Below are 27,321 nucleotides of genomic sequence, written 5' to 3' on the forward strand. Positions count from 1 at the left end.
ACTGACCCTATATTGGCCATATAACTGGCCATATATTCATGAATTTATTTCTGGGGCTTTAGTTGTATTCCCTCGATCTATGTGTCTATTCTTACATCATTACCATACTGTTTTGATTACTATACCTTTGTAATATAGTTTGAATTCAGAAAGTTCAATGTTTCTGGCTTTATTGTTCTTTGACTATTCATGGTCTTCTGTAGTTTCATACAGATTTTAGAATCTTTGAAACATTTTTATGAAAAATGCCACTGGAATTTTGACAGAGATTGCATTAACTTTTTCGTTTGCTTTGGGTAGTTTGAATGCTTCAGCAGTAATAATTCTTCTGACCCATGAACATAGGATAACTTTACATTCATTTGAGTCATCTTCATTTCTTTCATTAGCATCTTGTAGTTTTTAGTGTATTCTCTTCCTTGGCTAAGTTTATTCCTAAGTATTTTTTGGTTTTGATGCTATTGTAAATGGAATTTTATTTCTTTTTCAGATAGTTTCTTGTTATATAGAACTGCAACTGATTTTTGTATATTGAGTCTGAATCCTGAAACTATTGAATTCATTTATTAATTAAAACAGGTTTTTTTGGTGGAATCTTTAGGATTTTCTGTATACACGATCATGTCATCAGCAAACAGAGATGATTTTACTTCTGTTTTCAAATTTGGATGCCTTTCTTTTCTTCCCTATTACTCTGGCTAGGACTTCTAGTCTACTGTTCTATATGATTGATGAGAATGGCCTTGTCTTCGATCCTAATCTTGTGATTTTAATTAAAATATACTTCTTTTTTGTTGTGAATCCATTAAGAAATTATTGTAACTAAACCATTTTTAACACTTTTGTCCCTTTTCCTTTAAACTAGAGTTAAGTGTTAACATACCTCCATATTTCAGTAGTAGAGTATTCTGAATGCTGTGTATATTTACCATTACTGTTACATGCATATATTTTTGTTTTATCTCACCATTGCTGGTGGACAGCTTTGCAGAGTAACTTATTCTTGGTTGGCAGTTTTGTTTTGTTTTTTCCTTTTAGCACTTTGCATATATTATGCTATTTTCTTGGCCTGTAGAGTTTTTTCTGCAAAACCCACTTCTGGCATTATAGGGGTTCCCTTTTGGAGAGAAATTTGTTTCTTGATGCTTTTTAAGTTATTTTTAATATTAGATAGTTTTATTATTATGTGACTAAGAGTAAATTGTTTTGGATTGAAATTATGGGGTAAACTATTATCTTCATGAACCTGGATGTCCAGATTTCTCCCCAGGTTTGGGATGTTCTCAGCCATTATTTATTTAACTAGGTTTTCTGCCTCTTTCTCCCTCTCTTTTCCTTATGGGACTCCAGTGGGGCATAGATTGTTTCTCTTAATGGTAATCTACAAGTCCACTAGGCTTTCTTAATTCCTATTCATCCTTTTTAGGTCCTCTGAGTGAATAACTTCAGATGATCTGCCTTCATAAGAGTGAGACCATATCGTGGCCCGGGGAGAGGCCATGATATCGCTTTGGCTCAGGTCGCTTGAGTCACAGCATCAACAACTGTGTAGTCCTTGGTGAGCCCTGTGAGGGGATCTGCGGTGTTGCAGTTTGCAGCAGCACATCTAGGAACAGCAGCCAGGGACCAGGCAGTAGTGGTGGCCAGAGAAAGGAGTGCGCATACACTAGACTGCAGGGGGCCAGCTATAGGTACCTGTGTAGCAGACTCTGGTTACAGACACATGTAATGATAGAGGCCAAGGCAGTCAGCAAGGGTGGAGTCAGCTGTGGACACACTGGCAGTTGGCCCCTAAAAATAACCGTGGGGCCCTTGACTATCAGTGTGTACTTCTATGATCGCAGGATCTTGCTCCAGGGCATACAGATGCATACAGGGCAGTGCTGATGAGTGATGGTTGTGGACTGTCAGAATGCAAGCTCTCAGTCAGAGTTTCTGGCCCCAAGCACACATGTGTGATGGGAGTCGGCCGAGGGAGTCTAGCCTGGTGTCTTCAGCTGTAGAGGCCTGGGCTGGTTGCCAGCAAGGATCCTGGACTACAGAAGACACAGGGAAGGGAGGGAATTGGGGGGGAACTCATGGACGGAGGAGCTTGGTTGGCTACGGTCCGTGGGATCGAAAAGAGTCAGACACAACTGAAGTGACTTAGCTTGCAGCACAGTAGCTGGTGGTCTGCAAATGCAGATACCTTGGGATGAACAAAGGTTAAATCTGTAAGGGTTTTGTGACAGCTGTGTTGACTGTTGGTTTCTTCAATGGCAAAAGTTGCTGGGTTCCTCTGCAGACCAGGTTACTGGAAAGTGTGGTTACCCCCACTGTGTAACTCTCATTGGCAGCCCCTGTTCTTTTTCTTTGTTCCTAGCCCTTTCTGTGCATCTCAGCTGTGCAGGTCCCTGGGCGGAGTGAAATGGAGGTAGATCCTTCATGTAGTGCTCCAAAAGGTTAGGGAAGCTGGTCGTTCACAACCCCTCTCATCCCCAGGGAGAGGAATGCTTTCTAGCTGGAAGTGTGCTCTTGGCGCTGAGCAACATAGGCCTGGGGGATGGGACGATGCAGGCAAAATGAAGTTTTGTTCTTCCTTCCTTTTCCTATAGTTTTTCTCAAGTTTTTTTGTTCCACTTTGTTGCTGAAGTGTTTTAAGTGGGCTCCTGAGCTCTCTCAGAACTGTTTTTGTTTGTGATTAGTTGTCTGATTATTTTTGTAGGGGGCTAGTGGCTGGGTTCTCCAACTCCACCATCTTGGTGATAGCACTACCCAAAATGTTTGGTGTTTTAAAAGCAATATCTGGCAAATACAGCTTGATACTGTGATACTATCAATGAGTATTTTTCCCCCTAGCAAACTGTGCACAAGGGTAAGTAAAATACTTACTATCGTAGAAAAGTAATAGATTTCTAAGCATGGTTACTAAAGCATATTTTTAAATTGTTTATGATTATTCTATTTACTTAGCTTCTAGAGTCTAATATGAAGATATTACTTTTCCCTTAAAATTCTCAATCATAGGTACATATGACTAGGTACTGGAGAGATATCTAGAATCTTGAACTAAGAATTAAGGAAATAGTTTTATAGTCAGCTGCAATGATTAATTTGTAAATATAATTTTTGTATGTCTAAAACATACGTATTAGATGACTCCCTAAGAAGTAGAAATTAATGGGTATGTGGATTTTTATTTTGATCATTATTGCCCACAGATTTGTGCTTGACACCAGTGTACACTGCCGCCAATAGTATGTGAGAGGGAAACACATCTTTTAGTTCATTTATTAGCTTGTTCTGTATTTACATTACTACTGTACTTTATTAAGGCTCTAAATGATATTCTGGTGAGTTGAAAATGTTCTTGTGCATACAGTTTTTCCTTTCTCCAGAGTGTCAACTCTCATGTACTCATGTATTGGATAAATTAGGCTGTTTATATATATATATTTTTTTTAAGCCTTTTAAACTTATTTATTTATTTATTTCCCTTATTTAATGTTGAAAATATATCATTTATTCTTCTTTATTGGGCATAGATATGGAGAAAGTAGAAAGGTAGAAGGAGACAGTGTTAAGTAGGGAGGAAGTAGGTTGGTGATAAAGTTACAGTTTTCATTGAATTATTGTTTGTGAATAGTATCTGTTATTTGTAGAGCACTACTCGTATGCCAGGCCCTGTTGTAAACATTCACATGAACCATCTCATTTAATTCTTATAGTCACCTTGACAGAGAAGGTGATGGCACCCCACTGCCTGGAAAATCCCATGGACGGAGGAGTCTGGTAGGCTGCAGTCCATGGGGTTGCGAAGAGTCGGACACAACTGAGCGACTTCCCTTTCACTTTTCACTTTCACACATTGGAGAAGGAAATGGCAGCCCATTCCAGTGTTCTTGCCTGGGGAATCCCAGGGATGGGGGAGCCTGGTGGGCTGCCGTCTATGGGGCTGCACAGAGTCAGACACAACTGAAGTGACTTAGCAGCACCCTACCAGCTGAGAGAACACATGTTAATACTGACTATAATAATTAGATTTCACATAGTTTGCATTTGTTAAATGCAAGGCATTGTCTTAACTGCTTTATATGTATGAATTTATGTACCCCTCATAACAACCTTGTGAGGCACTTGCTAGTATGATCCTCATCTTTCACATGAGCAAACTCAAGCTCAGAGCTTAAATAACTTTGCCAGTGTCCCCAGCTATGAAGCCCAGATTAGAACCCAGGCAGTCTAGTGTGAGAGTCCACACTGTGTCACAAATACTGGAAAGATCACTGGCCTGGGAGTCAAGAAATACAGACCTGGATTTGTGTCCCAGTTGCATCATGGGTGAATCCTTGGGGAAATCCCTTTATCTCTCTGGCACTCTGTACCCTCATATGTGAAAGGAGGGCATTTGTTTCTGGATAATTCCTGAGGCTTTTCTTTCAGTAACATTTTAGAATTCCTCAGATGAAAAGGGCTAAACCAGGCTGCTGCTTTAGATTCATCGATTATTAATGACAGTCTTAAACTTCAGCAGCTATGTTATTCCACAGCCTCTGAGAATACACGTAGAAGACGGTCGGCTGCTGCAGTTGGACACATTGTCCTCTCCCAGCACATCAGGTGCCTTTGCAGCTGTACAGAACAGAGCTCCATACTCCAGTGCATGTGGCCATTTGAAAGCTATTTATAAGAAGATATCATATGACCCACTTCACATATGGGTGGAACCTCATGAGGAAAAAAATCCTTAAATTAAAAACAGTTGAGAAATATATATAGAGAGAGTCATCTCCTGCTAAGAAAAAATGTTTAGCTACAATGTGACATGCTTGCATTTTCTCAGAACAACTCACTCACTCATCCAGCCCTGTTAAAGATCTGTTGCACAGATTTGTAGCCAAGTTCTTGAGGTAGATTTTTTTTTTCAACATTTCACAAAATAGGGAAACATTCAGGGATTTGCTGGTATTAGTCATCTAAATATTCTAAGCCATCTCTTCTTGTTTTGATGTGAATGCAGATTCAACCAAACTGACTTTTGAAAATATATGAGTTGAGGACTTTGTACTGTTACAGCTCCTTTTTCTTTTAGATTCTTGCCAAAATCTAGATGAGGAAGGATGAATATAAAAACAAGATATTTTATATCTACTTCTCCACATATTTGGGAGCTGAAGTTTGCCTGGATTTTATTTCTTAGAAATTTGGATTACCTAGCTTCTCTTTATGTACTTACTTTTTGAAAAAGTGTATTTCTCCAAAACATACTAAATATAAGATAATGCAGTATTCAAAATTGACTTTAGAAGGAAAAAATTAATGACTTTAGAAGAAGAAAATTAAAGTGAGTCTTTAGGATCAGTTATTGGACGTGATAAGAAGTAAAACTTGCATTCTTAATGGTGCGGTAATACTTGTTAGAAAATTCACTACCCACAAATTGTTATCAGAGGCTGTTTTTTCCTGTTGGCCTTTTTCTTTGATCTGCCAAATACCATGCACATTGTTTGGAGGCCTCATTTGTTCTATGAACAGAGGAAAGCACCTTGACTTGCTGTGAAATCCTGCATAATTCTCTCTGAGAACCTTTGTCTGTTCTAACCCTCACTGCTGAGTTTGCCCAGATCCTTTTGGAACTAAAAATGAGATTCTAGCAAAGCAGTCTGAGCTGCTTTGGAGGAAAAGTGATGGAAGATTTTTGGAGCTTTTAAGGCACTTACATTGAGTATATTCTTTGTTCTGTTCCAAGCAACTTGGAAATGCAACATTAAAAAAAAAAACACAAAACACAAAACAGGCTACAGTCAGAAGCAAATATTATGCCTTTCCTTGAATACACAGATGGTGCTTACTCTCTTTGATGTGTTACCCATTCTGAGTCTGTTAGGAAAACATGACTCCTCTTCCAAGTGCATGCCACTGTTCTTTAATATAACATGCTTCAAGCAAGGAAGGGCTATTACAGAACCACCAGATGCTCTTCCCCTTCACGTGAACAGTGGTGTTTTCCTCCATGTGATAACATTTAACCTCTCCTGTTTTTTCCATCTTGTCAACTTCAGGCCAGCAGCATTCACTCCTTCTGGATCTTTTGCCTGTAAATCATGCATGATCCTTTCGATCAGAATTCTTTGATTCATCTCTGATTCACCTTAATCTTTTATGGGGGCCTGTAAAATATCACCCATCTTTTGGGGCACAGCAGCCTTTTCACTTCTACTACTCCTCCCCAGCCTCACAATTGCTGCAATGTCTGTAACATGAGCTGCTCACTCACCCCCCTCATACCCCTCCCTGGGTACTTTACAGTCTTGGTGCGTTCTTTAAGAACTATCATTTTCCCCCTTAGCTGGCCTTTGTAATATACTCCTTCCTACAATTAAGTGAGTATTCATTTCTTTCATTGTGCTATTGAAAAATCTATGTTGTTTTCCTGGATGGAATGTGATTTTTCTCGTGATTCAACTCAATCTGTAGTAATAATCTCTGCTATTAACCGCATTATTTTTGTTTTCATGGACAAATATACCTTCTGCCCCATAAACCTTTAATGAAGTACGTGACCTACATTTCTTCTTTTTTCCTCTTATTTTCTCTTTTTTTCTACATGCTTACAGCATCCACAGACTTGGTTTATAGCTATAGGTCTGTTGGTGTTTTCTGCCTTCTCTTACTTCCCCTTCTCCACTCCCTGCTATTGGTCAAATCCCGGATTCTCTTGTGCTCTAAAAACCTAGCCACACTCACCATCAGCATGATCAGCATCATTGATTAGATTGATGTGTCTCAGGCCTTGCTGTCTGTAACTTAGAATCTGGGTGGCTCTGGAGGCTTGAGACTCTGTCTGTTGCTCTGTGGTCAGACCTCATACCCTCACTGTGGTCAGATGCATCCTCGAACTCCACCAATAACGTCTGGGTTCTCACTAATAGTGTTTAGCCTCCACCTCTCCACAGCTAATCTTGATTGCTCTAGCCTCTGAACTTCTGACATTCTTATGATGTGTATTATAGGTCCACAATCTGTTATATACATTTGTAAAAAATCTCAAGGCAGTTAACTTTTTTAAACTCATTTTGCACCAAAATCTGACCTGAACTGCTGACTCTCATGAAGCTATACATAATCACCACTTTCTTCACTTAATGCGCATGCTCATATTTCCATTGCAAAAATATTTATATGCTTGATTATGGAGTTCCATAGCGAGCTCTTCAGGAGATGTTTTATAAATACATGGAATAAGTATATGTCACCTTTCTAAAAATCTGAAAAATTCTGAATTCTAAAATACACATGCATGTTCAGTCATGTCCAACTCCTTGTGACCCCATGAACTGTAGCCCACCAGGCTTGCCCGGCAATGAGATTCTCCAGGCAATACTGGAGTGGGTTGCCATGCCCACCTCCAGGGGATCTTCCTGACCCAGGAATTGAAGTCTTTGCCTCTCCAGCATTTCAGGCAGATTATTTACCACCTGGGAACCCCCAATCAAAAATATATCCATCCCTAAAACTTTCAGTTAAGAAATTGTGGCCCTGTAGTAATTTGAGGTTATAATCGGATCAGATGGTTATATATATCTAAAGCATGGGTAGGCACGGTGATAGAAGAGAAAAAGTAGAAGCATAAGACAGGTTTCCTATTTTTAGTTAGTTTGCATTCAAACTGTCTTGCTTTGTTGTTTAACCATTTGGAGACACATGAAACAAGGTTGTAAATTCCGTGGGCAGGGGAACAGATAAGTTCTTTGGCATCCCTATCAGCAGAAAAATATCACCTCAGATGTGCAGATGACACCACCCTTATGGCAGAAAGCAAAGAACTAAAGAGCCTCTTGATGAAAGTTAAAGAGGAGAGTGAAAAAGTTGGCTTAAAACTCAACATTCAGAACACTGAGGTCATCGATCCAGTCCCGTCACTTCATGGCAAATAGATGGGGAAACAATGGAAACAGTGACAGACTTTATTTTGGGGGGCTCCAAAATCACTGCAGATGTTGACTGCAGCCATGAAATTAGAAGACGCTTGCTCCTTGGAAGAAAAGCTATGACCAACCTAGACAGCATATTAAAAAGCAGAGACATTACTTTGCCAACAAAAGCCCATCTAGTCAAGGCTATGGTTTTTCCAGGGGTCATGTATGGATGTGAGAGTTGGACTATAAAGAAAACTGAACACCGAAGAATTGATGCTTTTGAACTGTGGTGTTGGAGAAGACTCTTGAGAGTCCCTTGGACTGCAAGGAGATCCAACCAGTCCGTCCTAAAGGAAATCAGTCCTGAGTGTTCATTGGAAGGACTGATGTTGAAGTTGAAACTCCAATACTTTGGCCACCTGATGCAAAGAGCTGACTCATTTGAAAAGACCATGATGCTGGAAAAGATTGAGGGCAGGAGGAGAAGGGGATGACAGAGGATGAGATGGTTGGATGGCATCACTGACTCAATAGACATGAGTTTAAGTGAACTCTGGGAATTGGTGATGGACAGGGAAACCTAGCGTGCTGCAGTCCATGGCATCACAAAAAGTCAAACACCTGAACTGAACTGAACTGAACTGACTTGCAGAATATGGCTAATGATGAGGGTATTTCAGTACAGACTTACTTATTTCCAGACCATTTAGAGAAGACTGACATTTACCTCTGTAGAAATCAGTTCTCATAAGCAGTAGAACCAAAACTTCCAGCAGCTCTCAGGCTGCTGTAGGTACCCCTAACATGACGGCTCTTCTCAGGAGCCTTGTGTCTGAACTAACTGCCCAGAGCCAAGGAAGGAGCTGCTGCTGCTTCGGTGGGCCCTGCTGATGGCTCCCAAGGAGGCCTCTCCAGGTAGGATCCATTCTGACCGGGGGCACCCACAGCCTGTGGCCATTCCAGCTTGGGCAGGGGTTAGATAATTCTATCACTTCAAATGCCATGAATATGGAATTAATTTGAATATCTTTTGAACTGATATTTTTAAAATGCTGCTTCTGCTCTTTCCCCCAGAAGTTCACCTTTAGTTCATTGTTTCAAATGATGGAAGCAATCATGTCCTAACAGACGACAACTTTCAGTATCTCTGAAGGAATGTCAGTTAAAATGGCATTTACAACAAATCCAGACTTGGTGGATGACCTGTTGTTTGTAGTTGTTAGCCTGTTCTAAGCGCTAACAGAAAATACTTAGGCTTTATTTGGCCATTTAAATCATGTGTGCATGAAGACACAATGCTATGTCAACTGTTGTTTAACTGTTAGTAAGGAGTGTTTGGGCTTCCCCGGTGGCTCAGATGGTAAATAATCCACCTGCAATGCTGGAGACCTGGGTTCGATCCCTGGGTTGGGAAGATCCACAGCAGAAGGGCATGGCAACCCACTCCAGTATTCTTGCCCAGAGAATCCCCATGGACAGAGGAGCCGGTGGGCTACAGTCCATGGGGTCACAAGGAGTCAGACATGACTGAGCGACTCAGCACAGCACAGCACAAGCAGTGTTTCTTGCCTGATAAAGAAAGCATCTCTTAAAAGCGTATCTTAAACACTCAATTCTGACTCTAGGGTAGATTGAAGGTGTGCAAAAGATCCTTGACTCATTTTATGAGCTAAGCAACCTTATCTCCACCAGAAGAATCCTCCTCCTCGTGTCATTTCTCCTGCACCCTCCTCCTTAAACCACTGGTGCTGTGAACCCTGTTGCTATCACCGACAGCTCTGGTTGTGCTTAACCCAGGAGCTGGATTCCAGCTCAAGGAATCTTTGTGCAGGTTGCTCAACACATTAGTGCCAAACTAGGATTATAGCTGCTTCTCTATTTCAAACAAAATGGCCTGCTTTGGGCTTTATATTTACAAAATTGCAGTCCCTGAAGGTTAATATTAGCTTTCCATAGCAGGTAATTTCTCTTCTGTCTTGGCCTTCTTTACTATTATTAGGTTATTTTCCTTTAGAAGAAGAAACAGTGTATGTTACCTATATATCTTTTTTTTCTTTTCAGGAAAATTCACAATTCTTACATTCAATCAAATGTAATACCCCAAAGGAAAAATACATGTAATTATTAACTAAATATATTCCAAGATCCCTTAGATTGTTCATAGGAGTGTAATCATTTAATGAACAGATAAAGACTTATTTATATTTCATTTTCTTCCTTTTTATTACACTCTCAATAGAATTGTAGATATTGGTAAGGGAAATGATTCCTATATATTATTCTTACCTTTCGTCAGGAAGGAATATAAGAGTAGTGGTACTCTATATTTAATATATTATGTTTTGTTTCACAATCTAAAATATATTTGGTGTTAAAGATTTTTGGGAGGCTCTTTTTACTTTTTAAAATCTTTTTAAGCTAAGAATAGCATAACGTTAACCACAGAAAAGTTCTTATTAGAGTATCTTTTTTTCAGTGCCGTGAGTTCAGGAATGATGAATTAAATGTAAGACTTGGGAAGGCCCATATTAATAGTTTCTTGAGAGGAGTTAGAATTTGGTTTGTCAAGATAATATTTTTGGGCATAGTGACTTGAACTACAGTACTGTGCCTGATACAGAGGAGGTAGTTAACCCCTTCTTTGAGGGCATTTAGGTGCATAGATGAATGTATATCAGTAGCTCTGGATTGAAGGTTTACTCTGGGCAGATTTGGAGATAAAGTGGTATGCCTGAATAATTGGTACAGCATTAAGGCAAAGGGTTAAGAGAAAAGATGCCCACTGTGACAAGCACAGCATAGCATTCTGGTGTTAAAATGTGCAGGTATTTATTAGTTGTGGAAATTAGCACATATGAATGCATAATCATTTGATTTGTATCCTTCAATGAGTAGCATTAGTGATGGGGGAGGACATCTTAGTATTGTATGTGAATGTCTTGTTTGCCTGCAAATAATTTTCCATCATCTTTATCATCTATCTGCCTTAATTAGGTATTTGGCTTTGCATACATATTACAATTTAAGTGAAGTATCACTTTTTTTGTGTAGTTTAAGGTAAGGATTATTAAGTAAGACCACAGTCAAGGTAAGAAATTTCATTAAAATGTGTCATATCAGATTTTACTTTGAAAAATTAAAATCTAGAATGTATACTCAGTAAAAGTAATGCATTTGTTTACCAGTGATAAGAAGGAACACTGTCTTCCTTTTGGATAAGACAATGTTTTCAACAGCTGCTAGGCTGTTATAATTCTGTGGGGACTTAAGAAAAACCCAAAGGTACCTTGTGGGATAAGACATCTAATATTCTCTCTTATAAAAAGCCTCATGATTTAAGTCTGCATTTGAAAAGTTTGCCATGAGGATGTTCTGTAGGCATTTCTGCTTCTAATTGCCTCATTGCAATCTTTAACATTATAAATTAAGGGCCTGGACATTCCATTTTAAGGCACTAACCATATCACTGAAGTGTATAAACCATAAATCAGGAGGGAAAATGCCCTTAAGTTAATTTTATAGTATTATCCCACAGCAAATGACCATTATGTGTTTGGCCCTGGGCTGGGGCAGATGAAACTTGAGGGCTCTGAGAGTCCTGGCTTGCTCATGAAAAGCCCTGCCTTTCTTTTTCCTCAGTTGAGGCTGAAGCCCAAGCAGGAAGTAAAGTAACTTAAGCCATAGTTTCTATTTGACTATTTCAGATGAAGATGACTCAGCAGGCTGTAAAACTGTCAAGTACTGAGCATTACCAGTCCTTCCCCTCAGTTTTATGCCCTCTCCCCTTTCAAATGCCCACTGTATTCTTCCTTTTGAGTCTTCTACGGTCAAATTAGGAAGACTGGATATATTCATAAGAGGAAAGTAGGCAGCTTTGTGTGACGTTTAAGACAGACTGAATTTGAATCTTAGCTCTTCGAACTTGGGAACATTGCTTTAACTCTGAGCCTCAGCTTCCTCATCTCCATTATAGGAACAGTGATAAAATTCACCTTTAGGAGATGTATGTATAAGAATATGAGGACATTCAAAACTTATTGTACAATTCTTGCCTTAAGGGGCGAGGAGTAGGGGAAATATCTTGTCAGTCCTTACAAGTTACACTTGTTCTTTTTACTATGCAGAGCCTTTTTATCTTCCATTTACCTTAGACCCTCTCCTCCAGTCTGTCTTTATAAAATTTCTGAGTACTAAGGATCTAGAACCTATTTTCATGGTGTTCACAGTCTTTTTTTGAACCAGTTCAGACCTAACTGTGCCCTATTTTTGTAGTTGGGAATTTAGACCCAAGGTTTCTAGTCCAGGCACAGGTTCTTCAACATACTCTAGCACCCAAGACTTTTTTAGGGACTGCTGACTGAGAGTGGGAGTCAGAACAGATCCTGTGTATGGATAATACATCCGCAAGGGTTTGTTAAGCATCTACTCTGTTGAGCACCATGTAAGATTTGGGGGAAACCTCCCAGTCACCTTCTTAGAGTGTTAACAGGGAAGGATTTATACAATGGAGTTCATGGACAGAACATAGAAATGAGCCTTACTCTTCCAATAATTAGCAAAGAGCAGTTATAAGCAAATAAAATATCAAGTCTTAGGGCATAAGATCCAGAAAGTCTTTATGTATTTAATCTGTATAATGTATAGTGTATTGATAATAATTGATTCTAAATACTAGAAACCTAAGAATTAACTAAAAATTAGTGAAAACAATTAGGTTGATTAATAATATAGCACCCCTTTGACATTCACCGAGGAAATGTCCACAGGCTTTTGAGAAACCCTACTTTCTTAAGTACACCTATCTTTTATAGAATTCATAAATGAGTTGAGAATAACAAAGACACAGCTTAGCAGTTACTGAGCTCATTAACTAGCTAAATAACTATTCCATAACACAAATCTCCTCAGTCTGTATTCAAATTTGTTTCTCAACAAAGTTAGAAATTACAACCTGTCATAACCTTGTGAAATTCACTCATGAATGGTTAAAACCAGCAGTGTTAAATCTGTAAATGCCAAAGGTCTACTATACTAATAAGAGATATTCATGTGAATAGCTTGGGCAATTATTGCAGAGAACAGTAATAATTATATATCTCATTAAACAAGTGCCCAATTAATGTCATAGTAAATTTTGCTTGATTGAAACACAATCTTTATAGTTGCTCATACAACATAGCCAGCCACTCTCACAACTATTAATAAAAGTGAAAGGGAAAATTGACTTGGTTCACAGTCTTAGTCACGGTTTAGAGAGGTACTTGATAGGAAAGTAATATCCTTCATGCGTTGAGGAATCCATACTTAGTGAATTATGTATGATAACCATTTCTTCATGTATTATTCCTTTAGTGTGGTAAAATCATATCTGTGGATTAGGAACTCAGTCACTAGAACACATGTAAGCAATTAAATATTATAGTCGAGAAACTCCTGCGTCAAGGATGATCTGGTTCAGTTCAGTTCAGTCGCTCAGTCATGTCCGACTCTTTGCGACCCCATGAATCGCAGCACCCCAGGCCTCCCTGTCCATCACCAACTCCCAGAGTTCATTCAGACTAACTTCCATCGAGTCCGTGATGCCATCCAGCCATCTCATCCTCTGTCATCCCCTTCTCCTCCTGCCCCCAATTCCTCCCAGCATCAGAGTCTTTTCCAATGAGTCAACTCTTCACATGAGGTGACCAAAGTACTAGAGTTTCAGCTTTAGCATCATTCCTTCCAAAGTAATCCCAGGGCTGATCTCCTTCAGAATGGACTGGTTGGATCTCCTTGCAGTCCAAGGGACTCTCAAGAGTCTTCTCCAACACCACAGTTCAAAGGCATCAATTCTTCGGCACTCAGCCTTCTTCACAGTCCAACTCTCACATCCATACATGACCACAGGAAAAACCATAGCCTTGACTAGACAGACCTTAGTATGAAGTATTTATTGAGAATTTACTATGTTTTTGTATCACACCAGATTCCAGATTGCCAGTGAATTCCCATTCTGATTCCCTCCATTTGCATACTCCTGCAAAACTGAATGACTGGCGATTCAATTCACATGATAGTATACATGTTAGAATGTCATTCTCCCAAATCATTGAATCGCCAGTCTATGTCTGACGCAGGATGCAGCATGCTTGGGGCTGGTGCATGGGGATGACCCAGAAAGATGTTATGGGGAGGGAGGTGGGAGGGGGGTTGATGTTTGGGAATGCATGTAAGAATTAAAGATTTTAAAATTTAAAAAATAAAAAACTAAAAAAAAAAAAAAGTGGAAAAAAAAACTGAATGACTGTGATAAAATGGAAAGGCATAGTTTTTTTTTTTTAACCAACTTTATTGAGATGTAATTGGCATAATACTTCACCCATTTTAAGTGTACAGTTTGATAAGCTTTGCCAAATGTATACATTCATGTACACTATCTCAATCAAGAACATTTCTATCACCTGAAAAACTTCTCATACATACCCTGCACCACACCAAATGTGATTTCTATCACAGAATAATAGTTACATTTTTTATAAAGAATTTCACAGAGGAAGGAAGAGAGCATGCTATTTTGTGTCTAACTTCTTTAGCATAATATTTTTGAGATTCATGTTGCGTAAATAAGTGTCCTTTCATTGCTGAGTAGTACTCCTCATTTTATGAATACGCCACAGTTTGTTTAGTATTCAACTGTAGAGGACTGTTTTCATTTAAGATTTTGGGATGAAAGGAATAAAAACTTTTCTTTGTTTTTTTAATACCTTTTACTGCTTTTGTTATTAGAATGATAATAATTTCATAAAAGTAGTTACAAAATGTTCTCTTTTCTCTCATTTGCATAAATTATGAGTAGTATTAATTCTTTAAACATTTGGTGGAATTTAATAGTGATCCTGTTAGGGCTGTGGAAAGAAGGATTTTGTGTCTTTCAAGACATTTCAAGTGGAATCATGACAGTTTATTAATAAATTCATTATTCATGCATTCTTCACGTAATCTTAACTCTGAGATACCCTGGTTTTATAAAAATAGTACATATGAAAATATTTTGTTATATCTGGTGTACTATAGGTAGTGGTATAAAGTTACTCAAAGAAGTGATGTGGAAGCTTAACAGATGCTTGAATTGGGAAGAAAGCAATGGAGACACCAGGTATGAAGTTGTGGAGTGCTTAGTTTATCAGCTCAGTTCAGTTCAGTCGCTCAGTCATGTCAGACAGTTTTCAAGCCCATGGACTGGAGCACACCAGGCCTGTCGGTCCATCACCAACTCCTGAAGTTTACCCATACTCACGTCCATTGAGTCGGTGATGCCATCCAACCATCTCATCCTCTGTCGTCCTCTTCTCCAGCCCTCAATCTTTCCCAGCATCAGGGTCTTTTCAAATGAGTCAGCTCTTCGCATCAGGTGGCCAAAGTATTGGAGTTTCAGCTTCAGCATCAGTCCTTTCAGTGAACACCCAGGACTGCTCTCCTTTAGGAGGGACTGGTTGGATCTCCTTGCAGTCCAAGGGACTCTCAAGAGTCTTCTCCAACACCACAGTTCAAAAGCATCAATTCTTCAGCGTGCAACTTTCTTCACATTCCGACTCTCACATCCATACATGACTGCTGGAAAAACCATAGCCTGAACTAGATGGACCTTTGTTAGCAGAGTAATGTCTCTGGTTTTTAATATTCTGTCTAGGTTGGTCATAACTTTCCTTCCAAGGAGTAAGCATCTTTTAATTTCATGGCTGCAATCACCATCTGCATATTTCCACTGTTTCTCCATCTATTTGCCATGAAGTGATGGGAGCGGTTGCCATGATCTTAGTTTTCTGAATGTTGAGCTTTAAGCCAACTTTTTCACTCTCCTCTTTCACTTTCATCAAGAGGCTCTTTAGTTCTTATTTGCTTTCTGCCATAAGGGTAATGTCATCTGCATATCTGAGGTTATTGATATTTCTCCTGGCAATCTTGATTCCAGCTTGTGCTTGACCAGCCCAGTGTTTCTTATGATGTAATCTGTATATAGATTAAATAAGCAGGGTGACAATATACAGCCTTGACGTACTCCTTTTCCTATTTGGAACCAGTCTGTTGTTCCAAGTCCATTTCTAACTGTTGCTTCCTGACCTGCATACAGGTTTCTCAAGAGGCAGGTCAGATGGCCTGGTATTCCCATCTCTTTCAGAACTTTCCACAGTTTATTGTGATCCACACAGTCAAAGGTTTGTCATAGTCAATAAGGCAGAAATTGATGTTTCTCTGGAACTCTTTTGCTTTTTCAGTGATCCAGCGGATGTTGGCAATTTGATCTCTGGTTCCTCTGCCTTTTCTAAATTCTGCTTGAACATCTGGAAGTTCACGGTTCACATATTGTTGAAGCCTGGCTTGGAGAGTTTTAAACATTACTTTACTGGCATGTGAGATGAGTGCAATTGTGTGGTAGTTTGAGCATTCCTTGGCGTTGCCTTTCTTTGGGATTGGAATGAAAACTGACCTCTTCCAGTCCTGTGGCCACTGCTGAGTTTTCCAAACTTGCTGGCATATTGAGTGCAGCACTTTCACAGCATCATCTTTCAGGATTTGAAAGAGTTCAACTGGAATTCCATCACCTCCACTAGCTTTGTTTGTAGTGATGCTTCCTAAGGCCCACTTGACTTCACATTCCAGGATATCTAGGTGAGTGATCACACGTAGATTATCTGGGTCATGAAGATCTTTTTTGTACAGTTCAATATCACAGTAATCCAAGTCTATGCCCCAAAGAGTAACGCTGAAGAAGCTGAAGTTGAACGGTTCTATGAAGATCTACAAGACCTTTTAGAACTAACACCCAAAAAAGATGTCCTTTTCATTATAGGGGACTGGAATGCAAAAGTAGGAAGTCAAGAAACACCTGGAGTAACAGGAAAATTTGGCCTTGGAATGTGGAATGAAGCAGAGCAAAGACTAATAGAGTTTTGCCAAGAAAATGCACTGGTCATAGCAAACACCCTCTTCCAACAACACAAGAGAAGACTCTACATATGGACATCACCAGATGGTCAACACCAAAATCAGATTGATTATATTCTCTGCAGCAAAGATGGAGAAGCTCTATACAGTCAACAAAAACAAGACCAGAAGCTGACTGTGGCTCAGATCATGAACTCCTTATTGCCAAATTCAGACTTAAATTGAGGAAAGTAGGGAACACTGCTAGACCATTCAGGTATGACCTAAATCAAATCCCTTATGATCATACAGTGGAAGTGAGAAATAGATTTAAGGGCCTAGATCTGACAGAGTGCCTGATGAACTATGGAATGAGGTTTGTGACATTGTACAGGAGACAGGGATCAAGACCATCCCCATGGAAAAGAAATGCAAAAAGCAAAATGGCTGTCTGGGAAAGCCTTACAAATAGCTGTGAAAAGAAGAGAAGCAAAAAGCCAGAGAGAAAAGGAAAGATATAGGCATCTGAATGCAGAGTTCCAAAGAATAGCAAGAAGAGATAAGAAAGCCTTCTTCAGCGATCAATTCAAAGAAATAGAGGAAAACAACAGAATGGGAAAGACTTAAGATCTCTTCAAGAAAATTAGAGATACCAAGGGAACATTTCATGCAAAGATGGGCTCGATAAAGGGCAAAAATGGTATGGACCTAACAGAAGCAGAAGATATTAAGAAGAGGTGGCAAGAATACACAGAAGAGCTCTACAAAAAAGATCTTCACGACCTGGATAATCATGATGGTGTGATCACTCATCTAGAGCCAGACATCCTGGAATGTGAAGTCAAGTGGGCCTTGTAAAGCATCACTACGAACAAAGCTAGTGGAGGGGATGGAATTCCAGTTGAGCTATTTCAAATCCTGGAAGATGATGCTGTGAAAGTGCTGCACTCAATATGCCAGCAAATTTGGAAAACTCAGCAGTGGCTACAGGACTGGAAAAGGTCAGGTTTCATTCCAATCTCAAAGGCAACGCCAAAGAATGCTCAAACTACCACACTGTTGCACTCATCTCACATGCCAGTAAAGTAATGCTCAAAATTCTCCAAGCCAGGTTTCATCAATATGTGAACTGTGAACTCCCTGATGTTCAAGCTTGTTTTAGAAAAGGCAGAGGAACCAGAGATCAAATGGCCAACATCCGCTGGATCATCGAAAAAGCAAGAGAGTTCCAGAAAAACATCTATTTCTGATTTATTGACTATGCCAAAGCCTTTGATGTGTGGATCACAATACACTGTGGAAAATTCTGAAAGAGATGGGAATACCAGACCACCTGACCTGCCTCTTGAGAAATCTGTATGCAGGCCAGGAAGCAACAGTTAGAACTGGACATGGAACAACAGACTGGTTCCAAATAGGAAAAGGAGTATGTCAAGGCTGTATATTGTCACCCTACTCTTTTAACTTATATACAGAGTACATCATGAGAAACGCTGGACTGGAACAAACACAAGCTGGAATCAAGATTACTGGGAGAAATATCAGTAACCTCAGATACGCAGATGACACCACGCTTATGGCAGAAAGTAAAGAGAAACTAAAAAGCCTCTTGATGAAAGTGAAAGAGGAGAGCAAAAAAGTCAGCTTAAAGCTCAACATTCAGAAAACGAAGATCATGGCATCCGGTCCCATCACTTCATGGCAAATAGATGGGGAAACAGTGGAAACAGTTTCAGACTTTATTTTGGGGAGCTCTAAAATCACTGCAGATGGTGATTGCAGCCATGAAATTAAAAGACACTTACTCTTTGGAAGAAAAGTTATGACCAACCTATATAGCATATTCAAAAGCAGAGACATTACTTTGCCAACAAAGGTCCTTCTAGTCAAGGCACTGCCTTGAGGGATATGAGTCTGAGTGAACTCCGGGAGTTGGTGATGGACAGGGAGGCCTGGCGTGCTGGGATTCATGAGGTCACAAAGAGTCGGACACGACTGAGTGTATGAACTGAACTGAACTGAACTGTGTGTTCTTGCCATCTCTTCTTAATATCTTCTGCTTCTTTTAGATCCATACCATTTCTGTCCTTTATTGAGCCCATCTTTGGCGACATGTTTGTTTGTTATCTCTAATTTTCTTGAAGAGATCTCTATTCTTCCCCAGTCTATTGTTTTCATCTATTTCTTTGCACTGATCATTGAGGAAGGCTTTCTTATCTCTCCTTGCTGTTCTTTGGAACTTTGCATTCAAATGGTTATATCTTTCCTTTTCTCCTTTGTTTTTCACTTCTCTTCCTTTCACAGCTATCTGTAAGGCCTCCTCAGAAAGCCATTTTGCTTTTTTGCAATTCTTTTTCCTGGGGATTGTCTTGCTCCTTGTCTCCTGTACAATGTCATGAACCTCAGTCCATAGTTCATCAGGCACTCTGTCTATCAGATCTAGTCCATTAAATCTATTTCCCACTTCACTGTATAATCGTAAGGGATTTGATTTAGGTCATACCTGAATGGTCTTGTGGTTTTCCCTCCTTTCTTCAATTTAAGTCAGAATTTGGCAATAAAGAGTTCATGATCTGAGCCACAGTCAGCTCCCGGTCTTGCTTTTGTTGACTGTAGAGAGCTTCTCCATCTTTGGCTGCCCTCATAGTCAGCAAAAGAGTCTGAAATGCAGTACTTGGATGCAGTCTCAAAAATGACAGAATGATCTCTGTTTGTTTCCAAGGCAAACCATTCAGTATCACAGTAATCCAAGTTTATGCCCCAACCAATAATGCTGAAGAAGCTGAAGTTTAGCGGTTCTGTGAAGACCTACAAGACCTTTTAGAGCTAACACCTGAAAAAGATATCCTTTTCATTTTAGGGACTGGAATGCAAAAGTAGGAAGTCAAGAAACACCTGGAGTAACATGCAGATTTGGCCTTGGAGTACACAGAATGAAGTAGGACAAAGCTTATAGAGTTTTGCCAAGAGAAAACACTGATGATAGCTTAGTTTATATTCCCTCATAATCTTAGGAACTGAGAGAGGATGGGTGGCCCTTCAGCAGGTAATGAGTTTTAGGTTATCTTATTAGGCTGAAGTTTCAAGAGGTATATGCCCTTTTAGAATTTAAGATGTTGAAGTTTTAATAGATACTATCTTTTCATATATGTCTGAAGATGGCAGATGCTTGAACATATTGTCATGCCAAGAAGTAGGAATCCGTGGTAAATAAGAGTGAGAGAGTTGAAAAATAAGAGAACGATAGGGAAGTTCTTACAGATGTGGGAATGATCTACAGTAGTTTTCTCTAGGCTTAAGAAAATTGTCGAAGAGGTGGATGGATGTCAGTTGGGGCTAGACATTGGAGGGAACATGTTAGAGAAACATTTGGGAAGGTAAGAGAATGTGTTTAAAAAATAATGTTTAAGGTTTTAAATTACAGTGAAAGAGTGTGAGCAAAAGGAAGACATGGAAGGAAGTACAAGAGCATTTTGAGGGTGAAATTATGATACGAGAGAAGACCAAAAGGATTCTAATTCGGTAGGGGAATAATGGTTTCAACTGGAACTCTAGTTTGTAGTTTTTCCACTGCCAGAGCAAGCAGAGTGTCCATTGTGATTGTAGACTTGTTGACAATAGCAACTTGAAATCTTGATTCTGTTTATCACTGAAAATAAACTTTAGTAACTCTAAAAGCTCTGTTTATGGGGTTTTAAAGTCTTAACCTACACAGAAAGAATAAAATATAACACATAATAACATGTGGAGGTTTATTTGTTGAGTCAGAGAAAGTAAAAATATTCATTATGATAATACATAATAAAATTTGAAAAACTAATTTGTTAGTTCCTTGGAAGACAGGAATGAACATCTACGTGACTTTAGTGAATCAGGAAAGTAAGTATGGGTTGTAGCTCAATAGAAATTGTTACAAGATAGTACATGTAAAGTAGGGAAATCTAAATATGTTTTAGAGATTCAGACTCTCTCAAGGCTTTCTGGGAAAAAAATACAAGAATAATAATATATACATGTATCTGCCAATTAAAATATCATAGGTTAATTCAGTTTACATATACCAAGCACCAGTCATATGTGAGGTATCATGTAAGACACTTTTCTATACATTCTTGTGATTTTAGAAAGTCAGATATGTAACATTTGGAGTAGTTATGGACTAGCAGAAAGAGAACACATTTATCAGCCACTATAAAATTAAGTTCCTTAGGTATCTGGTCACAAGCTAGATGGCAATACATTGCAGAGGCAGACATCCATAGTCTTGGTCCCTAATGCAGAGCCATCCCTAGGACATGTGGGGCTTCTGTCTATATAAAGAATTTGACTATTGTATTACAAAATTCATGGACTCATGTGAGGTATAATGATTTATTGATAGAGAATTACAATATTGGATAGAGAATAAGAACTTAACATTTGCTGATTGTCCCGTCAGTGAAGGTGAAGACTGCTCCTGGTGTCCAGGCACCATTTCTTCCTGCTCTGTCCTAAGAACTCTCTTTTCTTGTCCAATATTTTCAAGTGTACTTGCTGATTTTAAATCTCAGGCCATGAGAAAAGGGTAGCAATGCTGTTATTGCTCATAAAGTCCTGTGTGTATGTGTTAGCCACTTAGTCGTGTCTGACTCTTTGCAACCTCATGGACTGTAGCCCACCAGGCTTCTCTGTCCATGGAATTCTCCAGGCAAGAATACTGGAGTGGGTTACCATTGCCTTCAGGGGATCTTCCTGATCCAGGGATCGAACCTGGGTCTCCCGCATTGTAGGCAGATTATTTACTGTCTGAGCCACCCATAAAGCCATGGCTCATCTAAAACAGCCAGGAAACAGAAGAAAATGCTAATTTAATTTTAGGGTGGTTTTTTTTTTTTTCTGAGTCTATTTTTCTTGGACCAGGATCAACTATGTAATTTGTAGTCTCAGTGCAAAGCAAAATGCAGGGCCCTTTGTTTAAAAAATAAGATTTTCAATATGGAGACTAGGTTCCTATATGGACGTAAGAGGTTTGGCCCCACTGAAACGTGTCCTCATATCCTCCTGCCACCCTCCAGATGCTCTGTGGTGTGGAGGGCATGCACTCCTGACCCGAGACTTGCCTGTACCAGCACTCAGGCCCCTGCCAGGGCAGAGGACAGCAGCAGTCATTGGACAGGGGAAGGGAAGGGAAACTGGGAGGGTCCGGGGGTGGCAGCCAAGAAATAGACAAGCAGGAGGCAGGACACCCTTGGGCTGAAGTTATAGGTCCCTGAAGCATGCTCTGTTGTCCTTTTGGCCACATACAAACCACAAATTCATAATAAAATCATTAAGCAATCTAAGGTGGCAACCATGGAACATTGAACCCCAAAGTGGGACCCTTCTGAGCACAAGGCCCCATGTGATTGGTCCATGGAACAGGCCTTGCCTTGAATTTTACCATTGTGTACTGTCAGTATCAACTGATCATGCCAAAAGCACCCCAGAATCATGCAGAATGTGACGGGGGAACAAATTTGTCACAGATAACTATGCTTTGGATAACATGGCATATGACAGAGGATATCAAAAATTGATAGTTCATATTTCAGTGAAGTTATTAGTTAACTACTGACTTATTATTATGACAGACCCACAGGCTAGGGTGTGGGTTCGGAGGAGGATGGCCAGGAAAGGCTCACTAGGGTTGAAAGATAAAACCATTAGGAACTAAAAAACAGATCATGATGTCTGCTTTAATAGAGGTATAAATACAAATAAGAACAACAGGAAAAGCAGGAGTAAATAAATTGACTTTGATGGGTACTGCAGAAAAGCCTTTTAGGGAAAAAAAAAATGACTTTAGTCTGGCCAAGACTGGTAGTATTTCAAGTGCCAGAGGCTAAGTGGCAGACATTCCAGACTGAAAGGACAGCATAAGCAAAGACAGTGAAATGAAGAACGTGCTCATAGATGTGCCCACATGCTGGGATTTTCAAGCATTCTTTTATTACAGTTCTTGAACATCTCTTTTCTAGGCACAAGCCGGGCTTATAAGAATATAGGTTTAGGAATCAGACAAAGCGTCCACCACTTACGAGCTGTGTGACCAGAGCAACCTTACTTAACCACTCTGAGCCTCCGTTTTAGTCATCTGTAAAATAAAGATCTGGGTTTTACAGAATTATAAAAATTAAATGAGGTAATGTCTGTAAATACTTCAACCAGTACCCTCAGTCCAATGAAGGAAAAAGCAAATAGATGTGATTACACATGCTGTGAAAATACAGAAAGGAAAGTGACTCTCTCTGCCTGAGGGTTTTGTGCTCTGCTTCCTGCAAGAGATGATATTTGAACTTGGGGCTAAAGGGTAAGTATGTGTTTATAAGCCAAGGGGAAGCTGAGAAACATTCTCTCAGGCTGAGGTTTAGAAATGATGAATCCCTTTTATGAGCTGCTTGGGGATGCGAGACAAGGAGTAGCGAGAGGAAGAGAAAGCAGACCATATATACATCTATAAATAAAAACAGAATAACCTTTCATTACCACCCCAAGCCCCTTTTAGCTGATTCAAAATATCAGACTCTCCCACCAAGAAGAGGCAAGAGCCCTTCCGTGCTGAGTGCTCCCTTGAGTAAGATGCAAACCAGTTTGCATGAGAGCTTCTGTAGGAAATGTTCTGTGCATTTTCTTCCTCTGCAAGAAGGCTGGAGCTGAGAGAGACAACACTCAGGAAATGCTGTTGCTTTTCCCATCCTCACGTGAAACAGTTTGCTTCATTGGCAGACATTTAATAAGACATGATTGGCTCTTTTAAAAATAGGAGTCTTAGTGGTCTTGATTGATCTGTTTTATCATGTGCTTTGTGCTTTAAAGTGCATGTCTTTTTCTGTCTTCTCCCTCCAGACTGAACACTTGGCTCAGCAGACTCAGTTCAAAGAAAGAGAGACTGGAAGTGTCCAGTGCCCTGTAAGTAACATGATCTTCTAACGGGGTCAGCCCAGGTGGAGCCAGTGATCACCATGTTTATTAAAAGATCATTTTATTCCCATGCAATTTCATCTTCTTCACCTCTGCTATCTGAGCACCTGTAGTGTGATTTTGTAAAGTCCTTGAGCTGCTTTATTGCTCTTAGAAGTAATCAAGTTATATGAAACCAGTAACCTGACAGAGGATCAGTAGCAGTGACAACACAGAGCACCAGGGAGGTTCATTTTATGGTGTCAGCTGTGACCCAGAGTCAAGCAAGGAAGAAAGGGCAAGATAAAAGGCTGCTTTTTGAAAGCATTTCTTATTCTCAGCCTTGTTGGGCATACAGTCAAATATTACCTATGCATTTCACTGTGTCTCTCCCCTGATTCCCCAGTTCTGAATCCTGAGGCTTCTTCTGGTTTGGTTTTGGTTATTTGATTTAAATCTCTGTATTATCTCATGCACGGATTCCAAGCTTGAGCCTTGCTGAGAGACTCCTGCAGTTCACAACCTTGTATTTCTCCAGTTTACCTTAACTGATACCAGTTCCAAATTTCGAAGCCTGAAACTGACCACAGTCCCCATTAGTCACAGTTTTCTGTTTAGGAGATGCCATCACTCTTAGGTATTATAAGCAACAAGTGACTAGAAAATGCTAAGCTGTTGAACTTCACCTTGCCATTCAATAAATAGCTTGTGTGTAATGAATTCTGTGCTTGCCTGTTTTCACCCAAGAGCTAGAAAAAATGCAAACAGCTGCTCAACTAATGTAAGCAATGTTTGAATTTTTAGAATGGGCTGAATAGCAGGAGATTCGACTGTGAAGATGAGAATCCAGTGGGGGAGGACGGAACTCAGCAGATGTACCCCCTGTATGACCAGATGCGCTACCAAGACGGGAGCCCTGGCAGACACCATCCATATAGCGACCTGGAGGGAGTCTACATCAACCCGCGGGAACACTATGTGTGAAGGTCCTCTTTCTCCAGTGCTGTTTTAACAAATGTTTATTCTTAGATTGGGGGGGGAGAAACTGAGGCCAATAGTTATGATTTTATTCTCTCTCATATAAAGCAATCCCAGTCTAAGTGTATCAGAAGTTGTGATGAATGACTTGGCGCCAAGAGCGAATTTATTTCTTTCATTAAGAGTTTCTTAGCCACCAGCTGTGTTTGTGAACTTGACTCTAGCTTTGTGTGTTTCTGTGATGATGGCGTTTAACTACTAACATTTGGCCTACAATGGCATGTTCATTTAAAAGTAGAGCATCTGCCTGGGATGACAGCAGTGATTCTCCAGAAAGAAAGGCTCCAGCTGGGAATATTAACCTCACTGGGTCTCAGGCAGACCAGCCTGTTCATTTGTAATTCAAACAGGCAGAAAAAGGAGCTCAGAATCCATCTCACTAATTATTTCATGGAACTTGGGCTTTACTGACTTGTTTAGTACAGTTAACAATACCTGCTTACAATCAAGAGGCTAAGAGGCATACTTTATTGTTTATCCCAAAAACATAACAAAAGGCAGTTTAAACCTTCAGGTCTGTTGGTTGCTTTTATACTCTTGTGATATTGTACTGTGTGTTCCTTCTTATGATCTCAGGATCACCAAGGTCCTGAGGGATGCATATTTCTTACTATCATCGACCTAGTCTTGATGAGCTGTGTGCTTACCAAGGTTCTTCTCTTATTCTGTCATTGTTCCCACAGTTCTGTTCTTTGCAGTCCAGATTAGCCTATTTCCCACCTGTTAAAATCTAAAAGCCCTTTCTAAATGGTGGACAGCCTTGAGCCTTTTCCTTCTTTTCTGTGGTATTGTATATGACAAGCTCAGCTTTCACTACTGAAATTTCTTTCAAACTAATCCTGTCCACACAGGCTTCAGCTACCCTCTGCATTCTTCAGACTTCTTATTGTCCATGTTTTATCTACCTCAGGGGAAAAAAAAAAATGCCTGATGGAAAAAGCACCGTGAAATAATCCTTGCTCTTAAAAGCCAGGTCAAAAATTTGAAAACCTAAAAAAAAAAAAAAAAGCCCCATTAATATGGCCTGTGTGCTAAACCCACATGTGGTCCTTGATCCTTCCTCCCCATCTTTACCTGGTCAATAATAAGAGTCAGGAGATGCTAACGGCAGATATTACAGTGACCGGCTTACTAGTGTTTCCTGCAACATCTTGGTTCCTGCCAATGCCTGTCTGGAATTTTCTCACTTCCCTTTGCCAACTTTTCCTCACTGAGCCTTGAAGGTAGCAATTATAAGGGGGTGAGCAGAGTGGGGAGCATAGGCACACGCGCAAGCGTCAGTCTCCCGTCCTCACATCTTAGACAAGCATTGCTTTACTCTGTGTTCTGGAAGCTTATGGGTCTGCCACAGATATGAAGACACTGCAGACTTGTCATATGTTAGGAAAGAGTGGCATAAGCACTGAAATAAAATTGTACACATTTCCAACCTGAGCTCCAAGGGACAGCAGAATATTAACGGAGATTTCTACTGGGATACCAAAGATAAATTATGATTCACATTGCCCTGATTCTATTTCTTGCTTGTGTATTTATTCCCTTTACTCAGTTGCCGTGCTTTATCAGAAAAATTATCCAAGTTGTTCTACAGTGGTAATACAAAGCCACCCTCCTTTACATGGATGACCAGCAATTCTGTAAAAGATTATAGTTGTTGTTGTTGTTTACTCGCTAAGTCATGTCTGACTCTTTGTGACCTCTTGGATTAGCCCACCAGACTACTCTGTCCTTGGGATTTCCCAGGCAAAGATACTGGAGTGGGTTGCCATTTCCTTCTCCAGGGGATCTTCCCGACCCAGAGATGGAACCTGCATCTCTTGCATTGGCAGGCAGATTGTTTACCACTGAGCCACCTGGGAAGCCCCAAAAGACTATAGTTACATGGAATCAAATGGTAAATACCAGGGACCATCATTGCTGTATCACTGCACTACCTCAAAATTAGTTCACTGCCCTTGCTAGCAAGCTGGCCCAGAAAGAAGGTACCTAATTTTATTACTCGAAATCCCATCAGTGAGTTAATGTAACTGAGGGTATAGGGATCCTTGCAATGCCTTCCAGTAGATAGTTGACTCTAGTCAGAGTTCTTCTTGATAAGGAAGTGGTTTATACATACTGGATGTTATAGTGGAAGATACTGAGGTACAGTCACTCCTTTAGTGAGCTTTAAAAATTGGGGATGGTTTCTTGGGTCCTACTGGGGAGCAAATTGTTGGATTAGTGTTACAAAAGAAGACCTTGGACCCCGGGGGGAATTGAGATGTCTTCATTGGCACTAGAGAAAGAGATTGGAAGCACTGAGCTTCAGAACCCTTTGACCTGTGTTTCTGCCTCCCTAGCAACAAGTAGCCATTATTGCAATTTTGTACATTCTTGGTGGAGTTATAGAAAAGAAATCTCAGGATGTAGACACCTCTTGCAACAGCCAGCTAGTTCAATATCCTCTTTGCTTCTCTGTCAGCTATGATATTTCTTTAACAAACTGGTAGACTTTATAGCTGTTGGCCCCTTACATGGGTCACAGAAGCTGTATAATTGCTTATCCCGGTGCCTTCCATCTGTT

At 39.9% G+C, this 27,321-nt stretch overlaps 1 protein-coding gene across 1 annotated transcript in view; it reads left to right on the forward strand.

Annotated features, from left to right (window-relative positions):
• The window catches only part of NECTIN3 (nectin cell adhesion molecule 3), a 120,780-nt gene extending 95,883 nt beyond the window's left edge, over positions 1–24,897 (forward strand). The window contains exons 8-9 of the mRNA XM_069552941.1: positions 23,667–23,729; positions 24,525–24,897. Of these exons, the coding sequence (XP_069409042.1) occupies positions 23,667–23,729; positions 24,525–24,704 (243 nt within the window). The 3' untranslated portion in view covers positions 24,705–24,897. The remainder of the gene's footprint in view (positions 1–23,666; positions 23,730–24,524) is intronic.
• Positions 24,898–27,321: the final 2,424 nt, after the last annotated feature.

This window comes from Ovis canadensis, chromosome 1 (assembly GCF_042477335.2).
Source record: "Ovis canadensis isolate MfBH-ARS-UI-01 breed Bighorn chromosome 1, ARS-UI_OviCan_v2, whole genome shotgun sequence".
Classification (NCBI taxonomy): domain Eukaryota; kingdom Metazoa; phylum Chordata; class Mammalia; order Artiodactyla; family Bovidae; genus Ovis; species Ovis canadensis.